Source organism: Olea europaea, chromosome 18 (assembly GCF_002742605.1).
Source record: "Olea europaea var. sylvestris chromosome 18, O_europaea_v1, whole genome shotgun sequence".
Classification (NCBI taxonomy): domain Eukaryota; kingdom Viridiplantae; phylum Streptophyta; class Magnoliopsida; order Lamiales; family Oleaceae; genus Olea; species Olea europaea.
In genome coordinates this window covers 23,733,459-23,745,833 of record NC_036254.1, presented here as the reverse complement: position 1 = coordinate 23,745,833, position 12,375 = coordinate 23,733,459, and the positions used below count along the sequence as shown (strand labels likewise).

General features: G+C 33.0%; 1 protein-coding gene across 2 annotated transcripts; it reads right to left on the bottom strand.

Moving 5' to 3' along the window:
- Positions 1-437: 437 nt before the first annotated feature.
- Positions 438-11,185, bottom strand: LOC111367841 (E3 ubiquitin-protein ligase CHFR). Of its 2 annotated transcripts, XM_022988905.1 has the most exons (15): positions 10,970-11,185; positions 10,297-10,447; positions 9,743-9,840; positions 7,705-7,766; positions 7,489-7,580; positions 7,285-7,405; positions 6,589-6,675; positions 5,736-5,826; positions 5,362-5,469; positions 3,928-4,028; positions 3,472-3,537; positions 3,295-3,382; positions 2,699-2,759; positions 1,177-1,240; positions 438-658 (listed from the first exon to the last, which is right to left on the bottom strand). In XM_022988905.1, exons 1-15 carry the CDS (start codon positions 11,040-11,042, stop codon positions 524-526), a joined length of 1,398 nt encoding a protein of 465 aa, XP_022844673.1. In that variant the 5' UTR covers positions 11,043-11,185; the 3' UTR covers positions 438-523. The 2 variants fall into 2 exon arrangements, with proteins under 2 accessions (XP_022844673.1, XP_022844674.1); XM_022988906.1 differs by lacking the exon at positions 1,177-1,240.
- Positions 11,186-12,375: the final 1,190 nt, after the last annotated feature.

Below are 12,375 nucleotides of genomic sequence, written 5' to 3'. Positions count from 1 at the left end.
GAATGAAAATTGATAGAAATAATAGTTTACACAATTAAATGTGTAGTTAAGGGTGAAAATGCCAAAAAATGAATGACAAGAACGTTTTTCACAATAATAGTGAAAGGTATAGATATTATGTGCTAATTACCTTTTACTAATTTATTTGAGACTCATTTGCATTTTTTTTTAAAATTTAGAACAATGATTGCAATTAGTTCTTTCTTTTTCTTTTATTTAAATAGAAAGGTATATTTGTTACTTCACAGCTTTTAATTGAGAAAATGACAACCTTTTCTACGATAAAAATGAAATGTAATGACGTTATGTGCTAATCATCCCATGCAGAATTATTGTCAAATTGGCCCTCATTATTTCAAGAGGCTTCCCTTCTTTTAACTGGAAGAAAACGAGAAAGAAGTTGAGAAAAACAGTGTTTATAAGTCATTCACACAGAATGGGTGATGAAAAGTATGAATTTATACATGTACTTCATATTCGTTAGACAATTCAATAGTGTATAGACAGAAGAAAACATATGTTACTACAGCATATGGCTACCCCTCGTTGGACGACAAACATGATTTCTCCTGCGTGCGTGTTCTTCATTATGGTGCTGCGTCCGGCAGGCATATCCATACCAGCAGTTTTCCCTTTCCAGTGCTCCAGGGGGTAGAAACTGTACAAGGATATACAAGTTCAAAACACAACTTAAAAGCAAAATCAAATGCTTAAGCAACTCGTCGGCAAGTCTTTAGTACATGAATGAAGACAGGCGAGGCATAGACATGAATGCATTTATAGCAGAAACCACACTAGGAAAAGAAACGAATTTTTTCTACTGTTGTTTCGACTAATCAACCATGGAAGTTCTGCATCAAAAGTAGAGGTAGAACCAGGTTCTCATTTAATTGCAAGTTGATTTACCATACAGGAGACCATCCGTTTATGTTTGACATCCACTATTTTTTGGGAGCATATTACCAAGGCCTGCACTACTAAGGATAAAATTGGAAAAGGATAAGGTAACTGACTAGCTGTATAAAAAGAAAAGAACATCCCTCTATAATAGGTGGGGTAATGTTACATCTGTGGATTTTTACCTATCATAATTAACAAGAAATGCTATGAAGATTAAGAATGAAACAGCGATGAAAACTGAAGATTGGCAGGTGATTTAAGGTAGTAGATTCTTACATGTTTTGGTAATGTGATCCGAAACCAGTACAAGAGAAATGAGACTAATTTGTCATAGCATTCACTGCATCAATGAAAGTCCATCAGGTCACTCTATTCAGTATATAGTATTGAAAGAATATGCACAGACAGAGCAATTATGTTAAGCATATCAATAATTAAAATAAGAAAGAAAATGAAATCGAGAAATCTATTATCCATTTAAAACACTCAATGTGTGCAGCATCTAGAATATGATCAGGCAGAAGACACATTTCGAAGTAAATATTAACATCCATGTCCTACACGATGAATAGTCAATCATCACTCAACAATCAAGCATAGCATCAACACAGTTTAATTGATAATAAATAAATAGCTTATTTAAAGAATGATGTGAGTTTAGAAGGCATTGATAATTGAAGTCAAAACATATTTTATTCTATGTAAATATATATGGTTTTTTGGTGTTTACAAAGCCAAAGAAAATATATACAGCCCCTGTTTGTTTCCCATTATCTACTCATTAAAATGAAAAATATGACCGTTATCTATCAAATCAAACCATCATATTTGAAAATCTATCTCTTGTGCGGGCCATAACGGCTATATTTTTCATTCTCATTCTTATATTAATGTAGCTCAAATGGGACCACAGTTTGCAAATGCTGTAACTTGGGGAATTTTTCACAAATTTGTATCTTTAAGTGGTGAGTCCCAATGTCAGGAGCATGTAGGACAGCAGAGAATGTGTTTGATACATGTTTTGATTAAAAAAAAATAAAAAAAAAATTTAAATAAATAAAAAATAAAAAGAAAGAGAGAACAGACATTGTAGTGAACTTGAATCCACATACACCGAAATAAAGAATTCATATCATCGAGCCACATAATCAATAAGATTTGATTGGGTTGCTACTTGCTACGAGAATTTCAGAATATTTCATTGTTCTTTCAGCCATTACAATAGCACCAAGGTGAGAAATTAAGAAGATCACCACAATCCTATCGATCATAGCCTACAATCAAAGAAAGCCGAGGTGCGTCAATGAGGATTCCAGTGTCTAATCTAAACTCCAGAAAGGTGTGAAACACAACACCACTAATAGGGGAAAATCTTTCTAGATTGACTGCAACCAACAAAAATTGGTTGACAGGAGTCGAAGTACAACACTCCAGTAAGGAAACCAACAAGCCCTAAATATCTTTTCTAGTCTGGTAAATAGAGAATCACTAGAACATTATATTTTTCTAATTATTTGGGGATAATAATATAACAGAATCATGTCACAAACATGCATCCAAGGTCACAAATTTATCAAAACTCATCATAATGCTTGAGAAACAAGATTCATATGCAATACCCTTGTCCACGTATTGAGTCTACAATATGAGTACTTGGGCATTATTTCAAGGGTTGTGTAGAAAAAAGTAAATATTTAAAAACAAAGCTCAGGTCCCACATTAATTGAAAAAAGAAAGAAAGAAAAGTATAAATAGGAGTTACAGAACTATAGACAGAAAAGTGTAATGAACAACTCACTTGCAAACATGTGTCTGGGCAGTTATCATCTCAGAATGGTTCAATTGCAGCCTCGTCCTATCTGCAATAAAGGAATAATAATTTAACAAATTTATTTTCCAAATACCCCTTTCTTTTCTCAACTCCCTATAAATTTTTATGCAGAACTATAAAATCGACCTGTATTTTTACCATCAACAAGTCTTAAAGGGGCCATTCTATAATAGTTTTATAATGTCACACATACATCAATCAGCTGACTCATTTAAATGGACTTATGTTTTATTGGAATAATTTATGAAAAGATTAAGCATCCATGAGTAGCGACTTGAAGATAACAGTTGCAGAGATACTTGTCCTAAACAAATCAAGAGAAAAGTGGCTTTATAAGTTATAACAGTCATTTAATGAAAAACATAATTGCAACTACATACACATTAACATGTGAAAGCGCATCTGCTGATTTGGGGGGTGGAGATGACATGTCAAGATGAACGTATCATACCAAACCCATATCACTTGACTTCTGTTCCAACTAAGATGAGCAAATGGAGAGAGTGAAGTGTGTGTGCATTTGTAGTCTTTTTTTATGAGTTTCAAACAAAGATCTTGTTCACCTATTTGCCTGTTATTCATCTTTGTGACAAATTCTGAAATCACATCCTGCAATGACTTTCCCGCCTGACTTAAACAGTTTTCTGTAATCTGTACAGTAATAAACAAACAAAGAGATAAACAAAAACATGAAACAAAAGAATAAAAAATCCAAGGAAAGAACAAGAAATACCCCATACATATTGTTCATGGCGATTCTTCTCATGAGCCAAAAATGGAATCCTTAGGATAGCACGCTCTGACATCTAAAAATGGACAAATCAATGGATAGATATGATAAAATATGACGTGGATGCAATTTGTAGAAAAGGCAGTATAACAAAGTGAAGTAAAATCAAGATTTCAGACTTCAGATTTCCAAATCTTATACAGTTAAATTTAAGTCTGATTTCATGTCTGACTCAGCCCATACATATTTTGCCTTCACGATTCGGTGCCATGATATTAATTAGGCTTTAAATTCTGTACTGATTTTCTAATTTTCAAACATTCTGATGTCCTGTAAGTTGTCAGATTAAGAATGAAAATTGTACAGAAGTTGATGACCTTGAAAACATTAGATATTCTTATTATGGAGCTAAAGGATGCACTTCCAGAACCAGGCTTATCATGCAGTAGACCTCAAAACCACTTACTGGTTTTAAAGTTTCACCAGTGCACACTGGGTGGTCATTACTTCCAGCAATGCCTAGAGCATGCCAATAGGCACCGCAAAATGCTCGATCACATCCCAAACCTGGAGAAGACAGAAAGCTCGTATCACAGTAATTTATTATAATTCTCATATTTCCTAGTCATATTGCACTAAACAGACTGAGTAACTAGTGCAGCATTATATAACAAAAAAAGGGAATTTCTCCAAACAGATTAACTACCTGAACACTTGTATAATCTATGGTAATGCAAAGTCAAAATCTTCTTCCATAAAGTTCAAGATAATTTTTTTAATTTAAGTAGAACATCCAGAACTTTAAACTTGCAAGGGATGGAACTCTAGAATTTTTTCCAAATATATGAATTTGTTGTCCCTTTCACAAACAAAAAGCTTCTAGCTGATAGATATCTGAGATTTAAAAAGAACTTAAATAGCAACCAATGTAAACTAGAGAAATCAATATGCAATATCATATATTAAACCACTGGTAAAGATAATAGAACTGAGAAGTACTAAATCATGATATGCAACCCAGGTATCTATCAAAGATGATATCTCAGCATTAGCTGCTCATTTTTCAGCACAAAAGCAAGACACTTTATTGCACACAGAGACAACAGGTGCCCTCACATACACATGAATAATTTCTGTAACCTAAAGGTTCTCCAACTAGAACAAGGAAGAAGACTACTTAGTAAACTCTTGACTAAATAGTTCCAAGACTGATTCTAGAATATTAATTAATTCAGATAATCATGAAATCCCATTTACAGCTAAAAAAAGAATCCCCTCATTCCCAGATATTTGGAAGTGGTATTAAAATACTCTCGATTCCAGAGACATTAGAAAACTGAAATATGAAAATTCCAACAGCTGAAAGTGTAGATTGGGGGAGTAGAGAAAATTCCCTTCTGGGGCATTCCGAAGGTGTAACCTAGGCTACCAAAAAGGGGCCCAATACTTCAACCAGAGGAGTGACCAGTTGGTTTACCAAACTCCGACCCAGCATTACGCATTCAAAAGAAACACTTTTTTTCATGCAAGTTGCTCCAACTCCATCCATTAGTAAGATAATATATCTACCCTTGATTTTAAGCACATTCTTGGCATCATTCTCGCTTTCATCAAAACTCATCCTCAAGTTTCAAATAGTTGCAGTAAAATAAGTGTCAACTACTCATGTTGCATTTCTGAGACTCGAAACTTGATTTCACAAAGTCCAATTAGAAAAGTAGTCAAGAAAATCTCTTAAAGACAAATTCAAATCTATTCACAGAAAAGAAACTCAAAATTGGTAGTCAAACATTTTCTCAGCTGCTTTGCCCATATAACCTCTTATCCAGGGTCACAGTTGCAATTAAGTGATACACACAAGTTCCATGAACAATGAATATGAGGATAGAGAAGCCATTACAGTGTTGTGGTAAACCACTATTTGATCTGGAAGGCATCATTCCTCCACATAAATGACATTGCAGATGAACAGTGCTTTGGTTGCAATGAAACCCAGCATATTCATTGACTGAAAACACACGAGAAGAATTAAAATTTAAAAGGTCAATGATAAGGTTTAAATTACAAAGCACAATAAAGATATTTCATGATTTATACTAGAAATTTACAGTTCAGATGAGTGAGATTCTGAGATCTCAAAACAACATCCTCAGTGAAAGTCATACCAAAAGTTATTTTTTAATTCAGAATCGTGGCATTTTGGAGTCATGTACTGCTAACTGCCAACTCAAGTGAGAATATCAATACCGTAAGTTAAATATAGTGTGTAATTACCACATTGAGGGCATGCAGAATCCAATCTAATCTCCTCATCAGTTGAAGAGCGTATCCTCTTTCGGCGAGATTTTCTTCCACTGTTAATGACCTGAATAATATACTGGACAAGTTAGTGAAGTACTGGAAAATGGAAAAAGAAAATCACCACAAATTTTAAAAGCTAATGGAAAGCAGATGTTAATTGTTAATCATAATCTGAAAGGAACCCACCTTTTATGGATTATTAAGTAATTAATGTAAAAAGACAATATAGCTTATCAACAGCAAAGCAGCATTGTTTTCTTAACCATTTAGGAACCATTCAACAAATTAGAAGAGCCTTTTTGGATATAAAATCTGACGGTTACGATAAGTATAACTCATCCTCTTTATAAAACTTTGGAACCACATGCCATGGTATATGGATAAGCATATTCATCAAAGAGACCGTAAAACAACGAACGTGATTTAGCAGTCTGGTTAACCTGCATCCAGTGTTTATGTGGCTAGTTACCCTTACTTTATGATTATTAAGAAAACAGCAAACAATTAGAAAGACACATGAATTGTAGGATGGAGTGTCAAGGATATTATATGGCATGGATAGAGACCATGGTTAGTTAGCAACTTTCCAACTGACTCTAACTCGTAAAGTGACCCACATCTTGATAAGCCCAGAACTTTATTATTGAGAGAAACGATAATAATCCCCCACCTCTCAAAGTAAAAAAATTAAAAAATTAAAAAAAAAAAAAATATATATATACACACACACACACACACACACACACACACACACACACACACCCAAAAATGATTGATGAAATAACTCCATGATTTTGGCATTTTCGCAAGAAAAAATTCTACTCACAAGAGGTGACTTGATTGATGCATAGGACTCTAGAAGTGCAATCTCTTCGCTTGGGCGTCTTAGAGAAGAATCAGATTGCAGTATATCCTGCACACATAAGTTCAAGTAAAAATGATGCTGTCGAAGAACTATAACCAAACTAAAGAAAAGATTAAACAGTGCACGAAAATGTTAGGTACAAAAGGTATAGAATGTATTTTGTAAATTGTACATAAATACCCAAAGGTCTTTGGGCTGAAAATATTAAAACAATGTTGTCAGACATAAAAATGGGGATTTCACACAAATTCCCTTTATCTTTTGTTATTTATTAAAAACTAAGTGATGCTTAAGAGAACAGTCAACTTTATGCTTCCCACCTTGTCAGCATAATTTAAAATCTCAACTCAACCTTTGCTTTCTACCATGTGCTTTCATATGAGTTTGAATATGTGGCAATTTAAATTTTCTTAATTTTTTGTAGCCAACCCCAAATCAACAATTTTGGAATCTAAACATAAAATGACCCCACTTTTGGGTGGTGACTTTTTCCAAAAGACATCCAAACAATTGTGCAGACAGAGTAATAAAAATGTAAAAGCCCATGAAAATATAGACTTCGCAACTTATGAAAAAGACAAGCGATTCAGATTATGACTACCAGATAATTTGAAGGACAATAATCACTCAGAGAAAGAGTGGTATATATTTTTATACCTCTTCAATACCATGCAAAAAATGGTTTCTTCCAACAAATTCTACAGCAGCTCTGCACTGAGGACATAAAACACTTGGATGTTTCTCACACCTTCTTAACCACTCTGAGAAGCAGCCATTGCTGTGAAATGAGAAAAGGCTTGATGATATATCAAGATTCTTGGAAGATAATCACCATAACTATGAAGAGTTTTAGTTATGGACCAGAAATTGTGAAGGCACGGTGCCACAGTGACAACATCATGCCAAACATTTAAACAGATAGAGCATTTTGCATGTTCCGGATCAAGAAGAATCTGACAGAAACAAATACATTTCGACATTCATAAGCAGAACCAAGAATAAATAATCTGAATTTGTAATCAAGGTTCTTGGAAAAAAAAAAAAAAACAACTTCCGGTCCTTCCAGAATCTCTTCACCTTCAGCTGTTTGCTGCAAGATTTTTCGGGAGGTATTACTCTAAATCTGTACGTCATAGAATCTGGCAACATAAAGGGGCCAATAAGTTAAAAGTCCATGCATTTTGTTCATATTACCTTGACAGGCCTCAAATGAACATAAATAACAAGGTCGTGTCCTATATATGAGGCGAACTTCTATGATCTACTGGACATGCAAGAACGTTATATTTAATGAAAGAACAATAGCAACAAACCTGTTCATATTTCTACCATGAAAGGGTGTTTCTAAGTTTTCACTCTTGTTATGTTTGCATATAAACTGCAATGTGGTCGGACTTATTTCCATTTTCTTTCAGATATTGTACAATCCCCTATGGTATATCAATCTAAGATACAAAAATCTCCATCTTGTTTATACATAAAGAACTGCGCATCTTTTGGCAATACATGACAGGCCTTCATTTATTCTTCATTTTTTTTGTAGCACAATGATTTTAAGCGTGCTGTTAGCAAGAGTGTTGAAGATATACTTGACGTGTGATAGACTAGAAACCATAAGTTATAGTGCTCAGACTCTCCAATTTGAACGATGTACCCGTGTTGACTTATGATGCTCAGACTCTCCAATTTGGATGACGTACATGTGTCGACACGACACAGATATGAATTTCATGTCGGATCCTTCAATTTAGAAGTGGACACAACAAACCATACACAGGGAATCATCATGGGATGAAGCAGAAAATGCAGGGAGATAAAGAGCTGGCCACGATTTTAAAGAAATAAAATCGATTTTGAGGCATAAAACCAAGATTTTGAAAGCATGAAACCAAGCCCGTTTAGTGCTTCATTCCCTAAAAAATACATATAAAATTATTAGTACACAATGTTCCAAAAAAAAAAAAATGTTTGTAAGACATACCCATGTCCAAATTTTGGATTTCTTTTAGCTACATCCTGATCCAACTCCCAAATATATACATGTATTGACACGGTACCCGATTCCGAACAACATAGACCATAGGCAAGCTAAGAGTTGAAAGGGAATACCACTTGGAAAAGGACTTTTGAGAATGGTACTCCCTGTTTTACCATAATCCAGTTGTCACATAACATTTCTGATAGTCTAATGCAAGGGTTGAAAAGAAATAAAGGCACAAGGATTACTGCTCATGATAAAATAATCCCATTTGACTAGGATACTCAATGGTTTCTTAGTTGTTATTGTCCATCTTTTTAGCGATGGTTTCCAAAGTGTCTGATAATATTTCATCGGTAATCTCTCTAGTGGCTTTAGGATATAGTTTGAATTTTTTCCTATATCCTCTTAAGGTTTATATTGAACTTCAACTAAGATTTAAGGAAATCGGTTTACAGAGTTTGTGCTCGCATTTTATTGTTCAGTCAGTAAAACAAATTTCTCCATAGAAATTTCTTATTTGTTCTAAACTAAACTAGCTACTGGTTTGATTTCTATTTCAATTGTTCAATTTTTGCAGTCAGACTCATCTCTTCCCAACTTAAGGCAAGTAAATCCTAAATCTGGAGGTTCATATTTGGCATTAGAGTCCCTGTATGCAAGAGATTATAGCCTTGTTTGAGCCGCATTATTTAAAAAAAATACATTCTTAATCAGAAATTCGATATTATTTTAACCACATATTCTTTAATAAAATAATATTACATGCAAATCCAACACTTTTCCTTATTTTTTAACCACACATTCTTCATCAATCTAACATTCCAAAATACATTCTTCCAAAATAATGTGGCTCAAACACACTGTATTAGTTGTTGACAAAAGAATACATGGAAGCTTTTATAAAAACTACATAAAAAATAAAAATAAAAAAAACTGCATGGCCATATGAAGCATCATCTCCAATGATACAAGTGAGAAGTTATCACTTTTACTTGAGCCTTTCTGATATTTACACATTTTGATAAATATTTGATTACAGATAACTAACTATGGCTTACAATATCCAGGCTGAATTAAACAAATACACAGAAAAGTAAACCGAAATTAAAGAAATAAACTAATATTATCTCTCACCTTCAGTGTCAGAACCCAGTATAATCTCACTTCCACACCTGATGATAGTTGTATCATCATCTTCAATAACCTTCTCGTCAACAAGTATTGCACTTGAACTATCATGCAGAGAGATGTCAAGCAATGGGAAATATTTATTTAGCATTTATACAGTTAAAATTACTAACAAGCACTTTTTTTGACATGACAGAGAGATATATGTGTCATGTTCCATTCTAAGAAAGCAAATGCATAACAACATTTTAAGGGTTAATATATCTACATTGGCAAGATTATTATTGTCAATGCTAAGAGGTTGTACCAAAATCGAGCCTCAAATATAAGTTCACAGAAGAGATGATTGCCCACAGAATTTTCACAGCCTATCTAGAGAAACATGTTCACTCCAAATCCAAGTTTTGAATTCATCCCTAACACCTTCCCAACCAAACACCTCAATCAAACTACAAAATGCTCGACAGTAAATATTTAATGGTAATGATCCTGTAATACTGTGAACATTCACTAATCAATGTCTATAACATAAAACTCAAATTCTGCATTATGGCACAAACCTCTTGTTTTGCATTATGGCAGAAACTTGATCTTTGTTCCTTGTTATCTTGCACCATTCTTGCTTTTCAACTGAAGAACTCTTAACCTCTGAGCATATAACTATCTCATCGGATCTCAATTCAATATCCGAATAGCACGAGGACAATGGCACTGAAAATGCAAAGATACTTCAGTACATAGTTATCGTCAAAAGTGATTTCATTATAGTTCTCGAGAAAAAATTGCAACTCAATATTTTAAAAACAAAAATAAACCCAAATAATAAACCAAGAATAAAGTTCGAAGCAACAAAAGGAAACAAATTCTACATTTCATACTTGATCAAACTCTAAAAAGTAAATCCAATATACAGATATAGCAAAATTATTTGATTTGATTGTTTCATATTTCTCTTTCATAATTTAAAATTGAGAGAGAAATGAGGAATGCCAGAACTTCATTTACTACGCTACCAAGAAAATGCATATAATCAGATTACACAGATTAAAATTCTATATCATAAACCCCTATTAAAGCTACATGCAACATCAATTTTAAGTGGGTTACGAAATAGCAGACCCTTTAACCCAGAATCAATCAAAAAGAGAGAGAACCAATAAGTCAAATTCAAAAGCAATCAAAAAAGGGATCTTTAAATTCAAGAAAGCAACTTTTTCTTATTTTTTTGGTTACCAAGTTTTGCCCAGATATCATCGTCGCGGGGTTTGGACTCAGAGCTTTCTCCTCTTTCCATTTGTTCTTTCATTTTTCCGTCACAACGGAGTTTCCGCAGACTTGCAGGCTATTTTGCAAAATTTAATCGGCGTTTATATTGCAGTGTGTTTGAGAAAAAAATTCAGAGGGTGTTTGGCATCATAAAAAAATGGAAAAATGAATTTTAAAACAATAGATTGACGAATAATGTGTGGATAAAAATAAATAAAATTTTTTAATTTACGTGTAATATTATTTTAATGAATAACGTGTTATTAAAAAAATGAAAAAAAAATATATTTTAAGAAAAATAAGAATCAAACGTGTCTCTAACAACTTGCTCGAGAAGGATTATAGTTTGACTGCTCAAGCAGGCCAAATTTATGTTAAACAATAATTTCTTTTTAATAAATGCTTATTTACGTAGTTATTCAGCAAACGGCTAGATTTGTTAATCGTATAACTAGTCCCGACTACAGCATTTATTTAAAAAAATGTTATAAACAAATTTTTCACTATATCTAAGTAATTATTTTAGTAAATTACTCTGTAAATTTTATAGAGTATAGCTAGTCAATGACCATCTTTAGCAAAAAATATTATTATGAGAATTAATTTTTTGATCGTTATATAGAAAAGTGGATTTCATTTGTGAGTAAAGAAGTAAAAAATGACGGCTGAAATAGTAAAATATCGGTAAAAAAAAATTGATTTTTTGTTGTGAAAAATTGCTATCAAATGGGGACTATTTCCCGTGACAGTGAAGTGATTTTTTAAGAGTGTTTTTCATTATTTAAACCTTTTTTTTTTCTTGGTTCTAGACAAGACCTTCTATAACTAGCTCGATTAATGGACACACACATATATATATTTGGACCAAAACCATCACTGCAACTTGGGACAAATTGATCGGTGGAGTGTTGAACCATCCAATATTTTCTTGAAAAATAATATTATCTTGCCTCAGTACTGTTTAACATTCATTTAGAAAATAGTTTGATCCATCTAAATTTATCAAATAAATTAAAACTATATTTGAATTAATTGGACAAATTTAGAGGGTGTTTGGTAGGAATTTTTATGTGAAAATACATTTTTGAATAGTAAATTGATGGAAAATGTGTGGTTGAAAAATAAGAAAATTTTTTTGATTTACGTGTAATATTATTTTAATAAAGAATGTGTGGTTGAAAAGAAGAGAGAGAAAAATGCATTTTGATAAAAATGGGTGCCAAACAGGGCCTTAGATGGACCACACTACGACCTAGACGGGTCCTAAGCACCAATGCTATTGTATAACATTTGTATTCTTGAATGATATTCAAGAAAATAGTACTCCAAAAAAGTATTTAGAATTATAGAAATAAACTTCTTGGACAAAATGA